General features: G+C 32.7%; 3 protein-coding genes across 4 annotated transcripts in view; 1 reads left to right on the forward strand and 2 right to left on the reverse strand.

Annotated features, from left to right (window-relative positions):
- LOC140052321 (scavenger receptor cysteine-rich domain-containing protein DMBT1-like) overlaps nt 1–1,454 on the reverse strand; it is a 38,365-nt gene extending 36,911 nt beyond the window's left edge. For both annotated transcript variants that reach the window (XM_072097829.1, XM_072097828.1), the window contains exons 1-2: nt 1,261–1,454; nt 848–931 (exon numbers count right to left, since the gene is read on the reverse strand). In XM_072097829.1, coding sequence (XP_071953930.1) covers nt 848–920 — 73 coding nt within the window. In that variant the 5' untranslated portion in view covers nt 921–931; nt 1,261–1,454. The remainder of the gene's footprint in view (nt 1–847; nt 932–1,260) is intronic.
- A 1,262-nt stretch (nt 1,455–2,716) lies between these two features.
- Nucleotides 2,717–18,004, reverse strand: part of LOC140051231 (beta-hexosaminidase subunit beta-like) — a 69,674-nt gene continuing 54,386 nt past the window's right edge. The window contains exons 8-9 of the mRNA XM_072096368.1: nt 2,991–3,207; nt 2,717–2,761 (exon numbers count right to left, since the gene is read on the reverse strand). Of these exons, the coding sequence (XP_071952469.1) occupies nt 2,753–2,761; nt 2,991–3,207 (226 nt within the window). The 3' untranslated portion in view covers nt 2,717–2,752. The remainder of the gene's footprint in view (nt 2,762–2,990; nt 3,208–18,004) is intronic.
- LOC140052603 (uncharacterized) lies at nt 3,931–7,382 on the forward strand. The gene is made up of 4 exons (XM_072098244.1): nt 3,931–4,032; nt 4,928–5,120; nt 5,741–5,874; nt 6,829–7,382. The coding sequence occupies exons 1-4, from the start codon at nt 3,966–3,968 to the stop codon at nt 7,062–7,064; spliced, it is 630 nt and encodes a 209-aa protein (XP_071954345.1). The 5' UTR covers nt 3,931–3,965; the 3' UTR covers nt 7,065–7,382.

Raw genomic sequence — 18,004 nt, forward strand, 5'->3', positions numbered from 1 at the left:
GATGTAGTTTAACATTACTTGCAGTATGTCTATTTTGTTTAAGATTTTTTAAATTAAATCACATTATATTTTTCTAATCTAATACGACAAATATTAACATTATATCTATTTTGATTAACTAATTTTATAATTATAATATAGAAATGTGCTATAAAAGCTTAATAATACTACTCCCATACACTTTATTCTTGAATGAATAATATTATCGTTTACCAACTAGACGTAATTGCTGCTTATAATCCCTAGATTATAATTGTTACTTTCTATCATTGTTATTATTAGATATGTGTGTTTACTATTTTTGTTATTATTGTAATAAATTACTTTGGTTTCCTTATACACTACAAACTGTCTTGCTTCCCCTTTTTACTATACTTGTAATGTTTATGCTTACTAACGTAGTATGTTAGTAGACGACATGTATTATTCAGTAATTGAGAACGAGCTGAAAGCATGCTGTCTATTGTGATTGGTGGATTAATTCAGCCAATGAGAGAGGTGGCTGATGAAATAGCCGTGTGTGAGAAAAAAATAACAATAATAATATTCCGTAGTAAGTATAAGAGAGCATGATGATAAGGGAATTAAAATCGCATAAGCCTTTCCTTGTTTACTTTCTACGAAACGCAATTCCAATGAAAATTATAATTATGTTTAGCATCAGTGCGAGTGCGCATTATTAATATTAGGCCTAAATGTCTAAATAATAATAACAACGTAACAACAACATTCATTTAAATATAATTCCATGTAAAACTAGCTATAAATCGGTATTATGAGACTACTATCCGTGCTCAATGCACATAAAAGTCAATATAGTCGTTATAATAAAGTTAAAAATATGTACCTTTAGCGACTGAGCACACGAAAGCTAAAATCAGCAATATCGCCCACAAGGGCGTGGAACGAAACTTGATCATGATGATCAGATCTAAAAAGTAACGAATAGAATATTCATAATTAAAAATTACGTTGAAAATATACTTAAAATAATAACACTTATTTTGGGACACCCCCTATTCAGGTAAAATCACTAATATAATGTACTTAATATTTAAAACGAATAATAGTAATTGGCCTATGTTTCGCGCCATTTATAGATATTTTCGCGCCATCATGCCCAAATCAATGTGCATGTTTAGTACAATGACGCAGTTATTAAATTAAATTTAAAATTGTTCCCGATAATATTTATATAACTGTATGATTTCAATAATTTCAATAAATACAAAATTATAATATTTCAATATGGACACTTACTTTGTAAAATGGCACTGGATAACGAAAACAAAATCTCTCAAAACACCAGAGAAAAACAAATTTTTCCGATAACGACGAATCACAGAAAAGTTGAGTTACAGTCTCTTATATAAAACAATTACGGTGTACGGAATAATAGAAATATATAATTATATAATATTTCTCAGCGAACAGCAGCTCGATATACGCCTATGTTTACAAACACAACGACTTGTTATGATTTTGTTGTCCGGTTTGCGTAAATCGTAGTAAAAAATGCTTGTTCATTATATTCTATATAGCCAATCAGATCAATGAGTCTTTATGACGTCACAGCCACAGCCGTTCATTCATTAATTACGCTACCTCAAATGACAGTGGTTCATAAAATTATCTAATTAAAATAATCCGTGGAACATTATAATACGATTAAATATTGATCATTCATTCATAATATTAAGAGATGAGATTCCCGTGTCATCATCATAATCATCATGATGATTTTTAAATGTATTATGAACTGTATATTGATTTTAATGTTATGTAGGTAAGTTCTTCTGGGGCCCCAGAAATTTTATATGGTGACTCTGTTGCTTTTGGGGTCCCAGGACATGATGTCTAATAAATAAATGAAATGAAATGAAATAAAAAAATCAAATTAATTAAAATTAGTATATCTCTTTTAGCAAAGAACTTTTATTGATTACCGATATTTGTTATAGATTTAAAACATCATGATCACACACCAACAGATATTTTGTATTTATGTTGATTATTATTATTATTATTATAATGGCGGACATACTGAATAAACATCCATGTTAATCGTTCATATGGCGAGCGTGTTTTCCCAAGAAAACATGTTAACTATTAGAGGCATAAACAGCATTCCATAATGTTACTATTGGTAATAGACATACTCTTATGTGATACAAAATACAGTAGTGTCATAGATAGTCTTTTAACAAGGAAGAAAACATTTTTCTTCCCCGTTGAAGTAGACATGACAAACCGGAGATCTAAAATGTTGACTGCGTAAAGAACTCTAGAGGGCACCATTACAGGTCCCGTAAACATTAGAATCAAGGTTTGTAATTTCATATACAAGTTTCGACAAAAAACTGACGTCAAATGATGCATGCATGTTTAATTTAATATTTGAGAACATTTTAAAAACAATTTGTAATTTATTTTTTGACTGAATTAAATTTGTAAAGTTTATGTATATTCAAACTATCTAGTTTATTGAACATGTGAATATTACCTGTCCAACATTGGTACATTTGCATAATTCCTCAACACAGTCCTTATTGGTAGATTTGAATTTATTGCGTTCACATATTGTATGGTTTACTGGATTTGATGTCAGAAGTGGTGAGAAGGTGGATATACAAAAGTCGTACAGTCTATCTGGTTATGCATAAGAAACATTTCTTGGGAAGCGCTTACCATTTCGTAAAAGTTTGACAATGTCAAATACATCTGGCGTCGACATTTTACAGGTCTGTTGTGTCTAAGGGATCTGAAAAAAATATATATATGACTGTGATACACACATTATGTAACAGAAAAAATGGCATAACAAAATGAAAGACAATGTGAAAAAAAGGATAACTTTGCAATACTTTAAACTTCTGCTGCTTTTTGTATAGGCCTATATATGTTTTTTATACCGAAATAAAATAAAATAAATTACAAAAGGATGACTTTCATAAACTACAAACTGAGTAATAAACAATACTATTACTAGCCCAGTGAATATGTATCCATAACAGAAACTCCTTGATATTTGTAAAACTGGTTGGGGGTACTGGTATAGAATATGAGCACCCGCCTTTCATATCTTCAGATGCACTACCTGTACCGTAATATTGCGGTTGCATTGTCAGAATATTGTGTTTCTTCGGGTCCATAGAAAACATACAATAAATTGATGTCTTAGCATTTGTTGTTAACACGAAATCGTAACTATAAGAGAAAGAAGAACCAACTTAACATGATTAATTTTATTGTAATATAGTACTGTGATGGCGCTAGTTACACTCCGTTATGCTCGAGTAATTAATGAAATGACGTAATGCATAAACGGGTATAAATAGTGAGTAGATGCGAATACGAGAGTCCGGTTTATACAGCTCAAAAGAACATCGAACTCAAATGTTATTAAACAAAAATCAAATATTCAATTTACCAATCAAGGAAGAGAAAACGAAGTCTGCCCAGAACACACTGTATTACTGGCTCTAGCCTACATCTCACATCAACTTCGTGTTGACCAATCATCATTCAGTATACTTTTAAACAAGTAGGCCTACTGAACGTTAATTAATTCCATTGCTAACACTATACAGTAGCTTCATTGTTTTTTAATCGGTATTCTTTCCTAGACCAATGTATATAAGAGGCATATTATAATAGATTACGTACAGTGACGTAACGCAGTGGTCGGATGCCCCTGGTTTATGAACCTAAGAGACCTCATGCGTTTTTAGCCCTCTTCGACATATTTTAATATCTTTTTTACCTCTGAGCACTGCTCATGGGCCCCTGTGTTTAGCTAGTGAGAGCTCATAGCCGTTACGCCACTGATTACGTATCAATCATGGGTATTGATCAGTCAATATTGATCTTTCTCTTTGGTGTATTGTTATCGTGGAAACTGTTACCAAATGCTGTACTTTCACCCCGATCACAGTGTTTGTAGATCATTTTGTAGTTTTATAACCATGCAACTATATAAGGGTGCAGTCATTGTATGTGGCCTCATATATATCATTATAATATTTCCTACAGGTACGTGATAGTAGTAGTAATAGTAATTAAACAAAACAAAAACATGTAGCTTTCGTACGATCGTAGGCATTAGATAATATAAATCGATGTAGTTATTGTATTTAAACCAACCCATTCTCGTCGGTGCGATAGTCATTGATATTAAACAGTGTCTGAGGACAACAAGCCCAACCATATCACATACAATACCACCAAATACGATACCCATTGTACATGTTTGTGATTTGGAAGCATATATATAGGCATTTTTTTTATAAACTAGTTAAAGCTTAGTAGTAAACTTCGAATAACGGCCTGAAAATGTTAGGACACCCGATTGTGGACCTAATCAAAATGTTAATTTGAGTCTGCTGGTTTGCTAATATTGTACTGAATTTTTTGAAAATCCAAATACTTTTAAATTCTGCCGTTTAATGTCATCACAGGATCCAATAATTATTGATAATCTATCTAAATATATTTATCATGCTTATAAGTTAAGATATATGTTTTGCTTAGAGAACAAAATTAATTAATTCATTTATCTTGTGACCATAAATTGCTTTATTTTTCAATGTAATTATTATTTTGTTAATTACTAGGGGCCAGAGGCCTAAAGTAAATAAAGTCAGGCGATAAGCCTGAATGAATGAATGAATGAATGAATTTGAATTGATATACACGACGCATATGAGGTTCTCTTATGATTCTTTTGTTTAAACTACATTAATAATAATTTATTTGGAAGCTACACTTTTGAAACAATGGCACAGTTCAAGTGTAAGTAAAATAAAAGTTGAAAACAAATGATTTAACAATAACCCTATTTACAAGGAAACTAAAACTAAATTATGTAAAAAATATTTATTAAAAAAAATTACATTAACATTAATATTTTTAAATTTTGTTTCACCAGTATCAAGTGAACTTTGTGAACAGTACTACGATATCGATGGTAACTATAGACCAGGTTTGAATTGTACAAGCCATCTTGAAGGTCCATATTGTTGCGGTACACAATACAACAGAACGTGTTGTACAAATCAAAAACATTCGATTTACTGGCCTAACAATAAACTCCACAGTATTGGCCAGTCCTTTAATATCAGGTAATTCATTTATATCACTAACTAACAGTGAACATTGATCCTTATAAAAAATAATTGTTGATTATGGTGAGGATTTTCCAAATGCTCAATGGTTGTTATCAGTTAATTATAGCAATTAAGATAATATCATAAAGTATACAAGTAATGAATTATATGGATTAGATGGTGAAAATATTTTATGAGTTGAAATATTTAACGAATGGAACATTCTTTCTATTCAGCGAATGGAACATTCTTTCTATTCAACGAATGGAACATTCTTTCTATTTAACAAATGGAACATTCTTTCTATTAAAAAAACGGAACATTTTTTCCATTAAAAAAACGGAAAATTCTTCCTATATATTCAACAAATGGAACATTATTTCTATTCAACGAATACAAAACATTCATTATTTGTTTTTATAACACACCTGCAGTGAATTATGTCATGTCTGTATTGGGCTAGGCCTAACCTAGATTCTACAATGGATGAATTTTTCCTCCATGATTCTACACAGACGATAGCGATACAAAAGGTTGCGAGAGAGAGAAATTGATCTAATTCTGTTTTTCCAACGATTACATTTCTTCTATTGTTTTCTAACGAAATTATAATATTGAATTGTTTTTTATTTCAGCGCTGCAACTGTATTCTTTATTACTTTCTTTTGCCTCGTTTTAATATTTACCATGTCTATCACATGTTGCTGCTTTCGGTGTTGCCAAGACGATTTGCCACGATATAGTATACATGCCGATGATATAGATACTGGTAGGTTTACTTTTATTTGCTAATTATACCGACTGCTTAATACCGGTAAAGGTCTTCATTAACAATTCAAATTATACCTTACATTAAATGCAAGTCCACGTGCAATTACAATTTCCTTTTATTCCTTTGCGTTGTCGCCAATTTTGATAAAAATGTACAACGCAAATATAACCTGACATTTAAATTAATTCTTTTTACAAAAAGTTTCGACATATCTCTTTTTACTTGTATGAATGCTAAAGGGTGATTTGCAATCTCTCAATTACCGCGACGTTTTGACATTCTTTGAACTGTGTTTCGTCCAAATTGAAATGTTGAAAACATATCGGCGGTGTTACCCGTTAGAATTGTAGTCCGAAAGTGTCTATAAACTAATACGGAAAACATATAAATAATTATGGTAACAGAGTTGTTATTTTTTTCCTTAATTGATTATGTAAGCAACGTTTCTACCGCTTTATGTGACAAAAAATGTGATGTGCCCATATATGGACATGGTGATGTCATATCACTACCATACTTGGGCATATCACTACCATATTTTGGCACATCACACGTTTTGGTCTACTAGCGTTCCTGCTTCCAGTTTTAGAGACGGTTCGTCATTTCACTATTAAATAATATGCTGCCCTCTAAAACAGTGTTGTAATGATTCTCCAAGATTTCAGGATAAATTGAAGAAGAGCCATTTAAAAATGTATTTAGCACTTATTTTATATTTACCTTTGACCTTTGGAATGTATTTACCTGTAGGATAATGGATTAATGAAACATCAACAGTATATGTTTACATCTAAAGACAACCTCAGACAGCGTCGTCGATAGAAAATTAAACATGTTTAAAGTTCTCCCAACGACCTAAAAACTACGCCTCGTACGATGCTGAGTTAGCCTTACTAATAAAACTACGGTCAGGTGACACTTGCCTAATCTCCATTCATTTTCCTATTTCAGATTCAGATGATGAAAATCTAGCAAGTGGAGGTTTTGATTGGGATGACTCAGCACACAACTCTTTAAAATCATTTGTCGATGATGAAAATGATACAAAAAATGACAAAAACCAAGAAAACATTGATAGCAATGAAGATACTGAAAATGCTACTGAACTCGACCCGCTAAATAGACAAACTCAACGACAAGATGACTTAAGATCAAGTGAGACTAACAAATCCGAAGGGACCTGTTGATCATCAAAGACTTATAGCAAATATTGGCATCAATTTAAGTATTATTAAAAACGTACATACATGGAACAAACATGGAAACTTGTAATGTCTACAATGTATTTTGAGGCTTCGTTCTTCTAACGCGTTAGCAGAGTTTTAGTAACGACAAACAGAGGATTTAAATTCAAATGAAACTAACGAAACTGAACCTGTTGAATCATAAAACTACAAGGAATAATTTTTTGAAAAAACACATTTGACATAACTTGAAATTGTAATTATATTAATTTTAATCATACATAATTGACACGTGATATACGTACAATCTTCATATAGGCCCACGAGGCGTCGTTGGCAGAGTATAGAGAGATATGGGACAGTTTAAAATGGACCTGAAATGGAATTTCACACATGTTATTTAAATGTATCAAATTAACACAAACCCCTACAAATAAAAACAAAATGTATAGTATTTTGAGTAAAAACGAAATTTTAAGATACCATGGTAAATTAGCGAAAATTACTCACGCCATTGCAATATTCTATTTCAACGGCCGTCGGAAGCCTCTATATTCACGACGTCACATATACACACGGTGATATCGAGAGCGTGTATGCCGCCCGATAGTCAGTGAATGATCGACGGCCTGGAAAGATACGCGAAGCGTTGACACTAATACTAATTTATCGTTTTATTTGTTCTAAAACCCGAATTTAGAAGGCCTAGTACCTCCCAAACCTTTACTAGGCCTAGGCCCCCCAATCCAGCGCGCGGAGTCGATCCACCACCTACATCATGCGGCGAGGCTCCGTTTCATGTGCATCCAAGGACCAAAGCGATATCAACAAGTTGCTGCGCTCATTGTCAAGCCAAAGTAAAATATGAATAAAATTCGGTCGTTTTCGAACTGCCTGATTCGTGACAAATAAATTATCATCTCATATTACTAATTTAATTCTGCTAAACTAAAAACTAAAGAAACTAACACATTTTAGCAGTATAAATTACGAACGATATACAAAATACACGAACGGAAAATATGGATACGCATCATTGCGCACGGAGCTGTATCCCTGACAACGTTGCCAGGCCAACTTCGGTATTGCCAGAAAAAAACCGTTGATTTTAAGATTTTAAATCGTCATTTACTCGATGAATAACCGTTTATACGGTAATAATTTTATCTAAAAAAATTCTAAATACGTTTCTGCAAATGCACAAGCATTTTTTAGAAAATACTCCATAGATTTCAAGAGTTATAGCCAAAAAACTGCAAATTGTCCATTGGAGGGATAGGAATATATTCGCAAAGTGACGTCACCCACGAATTTTTTTGATTTTCAAATGGGGCTTTCCTCAAAAGGGCCAATTTATATTTTGTAACAATATACATTCTAGCAACACCCAATAGCCCCCAAAACATCATTCTAAAATGAAAAAAATCGAAAATCCATTTCAGGTCCATTTTAAATGCTCATAAGAATTGTATTTCCGATGTTTCGTCCTGACCTTAGGCTGATGTTAAAATATAATCAGAAATCATGAAAGTACCAAGTCCAAGAATATCACTTAAAAGCTGAGGAAAAACACTCAAAAAGACACGTATTTATAAGATTTTGCCATTGTTGTAGAATTACTTTGGTTTTTAGTTAGGGCCTACAGCATAAAGTTTTATACTCTTTCGCGCCCAAAACCCATTACAATTCAATGTTGTTATAGATTGCTTAACATTTAAATTAATACTAAATACTTTACAGAAGAAGTAGTCATGCAAAATATCATGCTAATTATTTTATATTAATCTTAGCTTTTGAAGTTTCATGAGAGAAATAGTGAACAGACGTCTACCTTCGAACTGGTTAGGCATAATATGATCATAACCGGGCGCTAATTACTGTGCTTGTTTATTTCTAATGCGGCGAGTTAAATTTTCAAAAAGTGTTGTTCAATTAATATTTTACAAACAATTTACTCAACTTACTATATGGCAGAGTTTGTGAGTAGTAAAGAAAATAACGGAACATCTGTGTAGGAGCTAGGCCCAATCTGTATTTTAAAACTCTACCGGTAGTAACCGCATACCATAGGGATATGCTCTGCAATCTGGGCCTAGCCAGTTTTAGCGACGACATCATCACGGTTCGTTATTTCCCTATTGAATAATATGCTGCCCTCTAAAAAACTGTTGTAATAATTCTAAACGCCAAGATTTCAGGATAAATTCAAGGACACAATAAGAGTCATTAAAAAAATGTATTTAGCACTTATTTTATATTGACTTTTGACATTTGGAATGTATTTACCTGTAGGATAATGGGTTAATGAAACATCAAAAGCATACGATAAACAACTCAAGTTCAACTGTAAGTAGGTTACATCTAATAAAACTTATAAGGTTACTGGTGACACTGGCCTGATTTCCATTCATTTTCCTAAATAGTCAATAATCCTTAGGTACTTTCTAGAAATGTATGTAAATATTTTAACTTAATAACCTCCTGTCGTGTATAAAATGTTCTTTGCTTTACATTATTTAAACAAGTGTAAATAAGTTTTACGGGGAAACGATCCAGATTACAGCATTTAGTAAACTCTCTCTCTCTGTGTCACAAATAAAGCACTATTATCCACTTCCTTAGAATGGCGTCACAAATTTATACAATTGTCAATGTTTCTGGATTAATTAATTCATTATTTATTACTTTATGTGCGTGTTGTATTTGTTCAATCGACGGCCTTTCTTCATGCTTTTCAGAAGTGATGACGTAATAACAACTTATCGTGTGCTAATATGAATTTGGTGAAAATTAGAGTTTCGACACAGAACCGTCATACGTATTTTAATTAATAATTTGCTTTAGACAAAATATAATTAATAGTTCAAGATTTCTATAGAGGTGCAACGACTAAAACAGTCAAATATGTTTGAAACGAGTTTAATTGCGTCATTTCAAAGATAAATGTTCCTGTCTTACATAAAACGCTTCCAGTTTTATAATCAATCAAGTGATGACGCCTTTAACACTAAGATTAGAAGTCAGCGGGACTAAGCTCTTATGACATATATAATAGTTTACATAGAAAACGGCAGAAAGATGTAAGCCCTGAGCTAAATAGCAGAAACAGGATAACGTTGACCCTATAAACCTCACGTCTGCAGTAATACATGTAGTCATATATTACACTTAGGGCCTGTTTCTGCTGAGCAGAAATAATCGATTATTAACCGTTTATTTTTTTAATCGATTATTTTTGGGCAGCAGAAACGGCGCAAAATAAAATAACCGATTAAAAATAACCGATTAAAAACACTCAATCCATTGCGTGTTTTAATCGATTATTTCTTGTTTTAACCGATTATTGCGGAGCAGTTTTGAGCTGCAACACAAATAGCGATTATTGACCTCACTTTGACCTCTAGAGTATGACAAACTTATTCACGTCACAAAGCATGCTGTTTATTTGCGCGATATCGACGACGATCTGCAAAACCACGATCGCGATGTAGACCGAATAAAAATCAAATGTTAAACATTTGATTTTTATTATTTTGTGGGGGAGAATTATACCGAGAGACTCCGGGATTCTGTGTTACAAGTACACCCGTTACATACCACCAGTTCAGGCTAACGATGTTTTACATGTCATTTGTTAGTAGGCCTGTTGTCTGTTGACTTGTTTCGGTAGAAATATAATAGCCTCTAGGCCTAGCAGGCCGAAGGTAGAACCAACGAACGGCGAAACGAACCTTTTTCGCCGACGTGTCCTTATTAATATAACATCATCGGTAGTAGGCCTAGATGTTTATTTTAGAAATAATAAAGCTTTACGTAAGAGTAATTTTTAATCCTACATGTGAGAGTTTTAGGCAGCGATAGGATGTAAACAAACCAACTCTCATCGGCCTTTCATAACTTGAACTGCGCTGTGGGGGAATGATGACGTGATTTTAAAAACCGATTACCTGAATAACCGATTAAAGTCGTAGCAATTTTCAATTGCAACGCGATTATTTTTGTGGTTTGCGGTGACTGGAAAAAATCGATTATTTTGATTTTTTCAGCAGAAACAGACCCTTAGCTAAGTACTATGATGTTTAACAAAACAAATTTAGAATGTGTCTTATTAGTGCGGTACTTATTATATCGTTTTTTAATTAACTATCAATGAATGAATTTCCTTTTCGAAGACTTTAAGTGAGAATTTGATTTAGGAGTTTTGTTTTAATATTAGTAAAAAGATAATATTTTGGCACATATGGCGTTTCATACGTATACTACTTAGAGTTTGGAATTTCAGACAAAAATCGAAATAAACAAGAAATATTTCTTACAAAAAACGCTGCTCGCTTATCGAAAAATATTTTTTATTTCAAATGTTTTTGAATGTTTCATTTTATTGTCACATAATAGTTATTTTACATGAAAAAATGTAATTTAAAGCAAAAAATACTTAAATTGTCTGTCAGACAATGGGTTTTGGGTTTCTTTTCTTTTTTTATATGTGAATAAATATTACTTTTTTGTTACAGAAGTGAATACTCAATTTCTGTCACTTTAGTTAATTTTATTACTAAGGTCAAATCTGGGGGTCACTTCATCACCCTAGATATTTAAATTGTGAAGTATCCTATTACAAACATAAACTTTAATGGACTGTTTCGATAATAATTCAATGAATATCTGACAGTGAATATACCAGAAATGCTTAGGGATTTGTAATTTTAGCATGACATGTCCTAATAGACTCTTTCCCAGACGTTTTTTTTGGGTCTACTGTAGCAGCTGGAATCAATAAATCATAGTGGAGTTTCCATTTTCACAAAACTGTCTGTCCTTAGAACTATAACTGCTGCTTGCTTTAGCTTCTGATTGAGTAGCCCTAATGGGACGTAGCGGGCTAGAGCAGCAGCGTGAAAAAAGACTATGAATACAGACTTGGGGCAAGTCTAGGTTATGATCAGTAGGCCGTATTGCAGTGTAATGATACATCGTTTGAGCAGTGTCACTTTCAGATTGTAGTTCTTTGGTACGTTTTTATGTATTTGATGTGCTGAAAATATTCATACACAAAACTGGGTTGAAAGGCAAGAGTATTGGGTTAGATTCAGCATCAATCTATTTTCTAACAACATTTGCATATAATAATTCCTAAAAGTTGCGAAACGTAACACTTGTTGGAAGCAAACATCTATACTTAATAGGAAAACATTTCTTAAAAATTATTAGACCAAAATGTTTACAATATTGTAAAGTACGAAGAACTTAGATGATATACTGTGCTAACACATTTAGTAAAACTGTGAAGTTGGTTTCAATGAACAAAACGACAAAACATTTGCAGGTGTAAAGTTGTTAAGAAACATTTCAACAGTCAATAATCTAATTGTATACTCTTATTCAGTAACGTTATAAGTGTTCTCAATTATCACCGGAGCAAATATCAATCAATTGACAGATTACTAGTTGAGAATTTAGCTTGAGATGGTATAGTTGCCAAACCTGAGATTGAAAAAGGGAAAGAAAAAAAAAAAAAACATACCCGTCAAAACACTGAATAATGATATTATTCGCAAGTAAGATTAGGCAACCTTTGCTTTCACAATATAATTAAATTATTTAAATAAATTTCTATTTAGAACTAAAAATAAGCACAATGTTATAAGAACATAAATAAAAGTGAAAGTGAATTGTGACGCGTTAGTCTACTCAGGGAGTTGGTCTACTGTACATGAGCACAATGTGTCGACGACACATAACAACTTTCTTCACTGGTAGGCCTAAGGGTCCCTTCGTGTCGTACAGCTGCAACCAACCGGCGCTCACGACACAGAGCCGAGATGAACCACACCAGAATAACTTCCTACTCTTCCGAAAGATGCACTTTTTTTCTAAATGTAAATATTTAAATGGCGGAATATCTTCACCTGCAGTCTACTAGGCTGAATTGCGCACATGTGTGGACGACGCATACTACAACTTTCTACTCCCCTAAGGGTCACTTTGGTGTCGAGTGATGGCCCCAAACAATGTGTACACCGAGCTGAGCCTCCAGTTCTAAATCCGAGAAGACTTGATCGAGGAGAGCATTGAACCCTTGCCGATTGCAACGTCCCTGTCTCACCTATAATTTCTCCCCAAGCAAAGCAATCAGCTTTTGATACCAGATTCAGTAGCTGGAAAATGACCTTTCTTCGGAATTACATAATGTCAGTGTTTTAACTCTGAATCCTGACATCAAGAAACATTGATAAAACAATAATTTGACTCTGTGGTGAAAAAAGAATTTATTGTAAGGATGATACCGGCAATAGGCTAAATCTGAACAATTAATATGCAGGGCCATTTCCCCACCCGTTCATTTTCTTTTCTTTTGATGTGTTACCACAATATACATATTTGATCTACCAACAGGATAGATAAATATTATGTATGTGATGTATGCGTCAGATCAAGGCAATCAAGTAACAAGAAACTGAGCTCGCCCTGCCAAGATAGGAACTCGTAACAGTCCTTTGATCTTATGTCTGGCTGCGACAAATACCAACAATACTGTACTATGTACATGTTCTTGGGCGTGAAATTGATCGTGTCGCAGCCACAGATAAACCATTTGATCGCCGGAGCTCACATTCCCTTTGTTGAATTTCCTTGATCAAAACAAGTAGTTAAATTGAATTTTATATTAAACCGGTTTACCTTAATGTTGAATTAATGTACACATATGTAATCAGTGCTAAACACCTTGTATAACTACGTTTGATCAAATATACAAATAATTCATATATAATTAAGATGAATAACATAATTGAAGTTTAATCTGTCGACAACGTTTGCAGGTGTTTGTTATTTGTAAACTTTCAAAATCAATATATTGTTCAAGTTCAAGTTCAAGTTAAAATTTATTGTCAAATACACAGTAAATGAAATTTTCCTTCCAAGGTTCAAATTACAATAAAAATAACAACAGTTAAAAACATACAATACTATACAATGGATAAGATAATATATATGAAAATATGCTATGTATAAAACATTATGAACAGTAAAAATATTAAAATACTATATAAAGAATAAAATATAAAACGTCTCAAGTTATCTTTTAAATTGCTTGTTGTATTGCCTGATTGCACACGGAAGAAATGATTTATTATGACGCTCAGTCTTCTTAATTGAAGGAATCATCCTTCCGGATCTACTGAATTTTATAAAGTTAAAAAGAGGATGAGACTGGTCGTTAATTATACATTTTAGTTTTTTCTCCATAACCTTATCGCATATATCATGGATAGATGGGACGTTTGCACCTATTACCTTCTTAGCCATTTTTATTATTCTCTGTAATTTATTTGAGTTATACTTAGATAAACTATTTAGCCATACAATACAGCAAAATGTTAATATGGACTGTATCATAGCCTGATGGAATAGAGACAGCGCATCTCTGCCAATATTAAAGTTTCTTAATTTCCTTAAGAAGTACAATCTTTGGTTTGCCTTCGCATAGACTTTGGCAGTGTTGGCGTTCCATGACAGTTTTTCATCTATCCATACTCCTAAATATTTATGTTCACTAGTTGTGCGGACATCATTATCTTTGATATTTAAAGGTATAAGTTGCCTCTTAATTTTACGAAAGTCAAACACAATTTCCTTTGTTTTATTTACATTAATACTTAGACAGTTCATATCACACCAGTTAATTATATTATTAACTTCAGTTCTATACGTGCTCTCATCATTGTTTACAATTAAGCCTGTGATACAGGTGTCATCAGCAAATTTAACTATTTGACATGATTCACTTCTAAGGTCACTTGTATATAATGTGAACAACAATGGAGATAACACGCATCCCTGTGGGGCACCGGTGTTTGAAACAATGATATCAGACAAAACATTATCAATTCTAACACGCTGGGTTCTGTTTTTCAAGAAATCTCTGATCCATAGACAAACAAAAGGATTAACATTCATACTAACTAATTTATCAAGAAGTATGTTTGGTTTCATTGAATTGAAAGCCGAAGAAAAATCTAAAAATAACGTCCTTACATATTGCCTAGGTTTATCCAAAGTTTCATAGATTGGATGCAAGAGGGTAGTTATTGCATCGTCGACACCTCTATTACTACAGTATGCAAACTGATTATTATCAACAAAAGGCAACGTTTCCTTAATCAATACATCTTTAAATAGCCTCTCAAAGCACTTTGTAATAATTTGGGTTAGCGCAACAGGACGATAATCATTTAATATTTTCGGCTTAGGTACTTTATTTATTGGGGCTATTATTGAATACTTCCACATGCATGGGACACAAGAAGAGCTTAACGACCAGTTAAATAATCTACAAAAGATAGGCGCAAGTTGTTTATAGCATGACTTTAAAATATTTCCAGTTAGTTTATCTGACCCAGCTGCTTTATTTGGCTTAACACCCTTAAATACTTTCTCAACTGAAAGCAGATCAAATTCAGGTACATCAGATTTGGTTGTATTTAACTCTAGGTTCAGTTTAACATCATTATCATTAGTATTATTAATTTGGTCATCATTATCAAATCTGTTAAAAAATATATTTAGTTTATTTGCAAAGTCCAATGGTCGGGATCCGGATGGAAATATTGTTGTGTTCTGCCTTTTCGCGTTTCCAATAACTTTCTTTAATCCATTCCATGCTTGCTTGGGGTTACCGCTATCAAAATCATTCTTTATTTTCTCTCCAAATAAATATACAATGAAATTATGTAGGTGATAGGTCACGCTGCATATACAATAATATAAATAACTATTGTATAATCTGTGTTACCTTATTATATTTAGCTACATTCCATTATACTTAGTTACAAATAAACCGCCATTTGATATTTGATGGTGTTCATTGTGTACAATTAAATACGCGATACAAATGTATTGCTTGTTCTACAGTAGTAAACAGTTTTCGATTCCCGCTATAACAAAATGTTGTTTTCACAAAATAGCCTACTATGAAAAGTGCCACCAACGAGCATAACGGTTGTAACAAGCATGAAATGATACACGACATTACATTCATCACCGAGAATGGTGGTCAATGTTTCACATCGATTTAGACCCTGTGTAAAACCTGGACTGAGGGTCGAAAGAAAACGTCAAACTCAATGTCATTTTGTTCGTGTGAATGAGCGTATGCATGACAGTTTTACGCTGCAACCCTGACCTTTGTCCTCTTGCGCACTAATGTGAATAGGTATTATTAAGAATGATCAAACATTAATTACGATCACTTCTCTATTTTTAATATAAAAAAAAGATGGTCGAAACTATTATACTCTAGAGAGCGGATGAAGGTCATAAGTGTCTAGTAGAAGATGATTGTTATACTCCAGAATGCACTATACTTAGTGTCATAATTTCAATTAAACTATAGGCCTAAGTATTGATTATGGTAAAACCTATATATCCGAGGTCACATCTCCTTACTAAATTGAAAGTGCTGTTACTTAGTATGTGACTATTAGCATTAGAAGCAGAGGAATCTTTATAAAATAATTTAAATAATAAGAGAGAATGAAAAAAAAAAAGAACTAAAAAGTCATTTTACCCTGCTACTCAATATATATCCTAATATGAGCGTTTGTTTATGATACACACTGCATTTGTAGATTTAAAAAGTCGATGTACATCATCTTCTTTGTCTTTCGTAGAAATCTTTTTGGGATTTTATAAACATTAAAACATTTCAAATGTCTGATTTTCTATACATGTTGTACAGATACCAATAACACTCACGAATTCGAGGTTTATAATGTAGGACGATCAGATCACAAAGAACAGACAGAACATAAACCCAGTCAGGTGAATAGTGTGACCTTTAACCCTAATTTTGTTTTAAATTTTATTATAGACCAAGTTTTATTGTAATTAGCCTAATCGTTAACATATTTTACTTAAATGATTAATATAACAAACATGTATTATCTAAAAATCTTAAGAAACAAGAACATCGGCCCCCGCCCGGGTGTGGACCCACCTCAGATGTCATTACAACTTAACAACATAGTTTAAGATCCAATTTACACATTACCGGTACCTCAAATAAAGGATAATCATAATTATGCTATTATTCTTAAAGGAAATGTGTAATATAATATAAGAATATTTTTTGGAACTTTAGCATCACTTAAAGACATAAAATATATTATCAAAATACACACGGTTGAATTCACAAGTCAATTACAAAATGTTCATAACCAAGACGAACATAAAACATGACATTTGATTTTGCCTAATGTTAAAGTTACACTATCATACACTATAACAAATGTAAAACACGTACACCTGCGTGTATCCTTGCCATTTGATTGGTTAATTTCGTTACACGCTGTATCGCACATTCAGGGTTTTTGTAAACTACGCGCGAGAGAATTGTCCCCCGAAAACATGAACAATGAAGATTAATAAAATCAGACGTCGAATTGGCCGATTGTTCTTTTTTTCCCGAAAACGCACTGTTTAGAAACATAAATTGAATAGCTTTAATGCGACTTAAGAAATCATGAAATACAAATTAGGATTTTGAAAATGCTGAGATTAGTAAAAGTGAACATCCTCTCACGGTGTTAGCCTACTTTAGCCGACTAGGTCGCGGTTGAATTATCTTTTATGGGCGCTAAATGTATAAGATGTCGTAGATTTGAGTGTTTAAAAAGGACGCCATGTATATTACTACGAATTCTAAAAATGCATAAACTGCATACAAAATAAATATTAAGAATATATACGGTATAGCCTCCATTTGAGCTATCAAGTTTGTCTGTTACGACATACGTGTCGTGGAAATAACTACCGAACGTGACATTATAATAGGTTTCTTCGTTAAAAACAAATATGAACAAATTAGCTATTTGTAAGCTGTTTACATTGCTGAAATCAACAATTAAATAAGGCAAACAAAGTTTAATCGTTAATGCTATATA

The sequence above is a fragment of the Antedon mediterranea genome, chromosome 6 (genome assembly GCF_964355755.1).
Source record: "Antedon mediterranea chromosome 6, ecAntMedi1.1, whole genome shotgun sequence".
NCBI lineage: Eukaryota > Metazoa > Echinodermata > Crinoidea > Comatulida > Antedonidae > Antedon > Antedon mediterranea.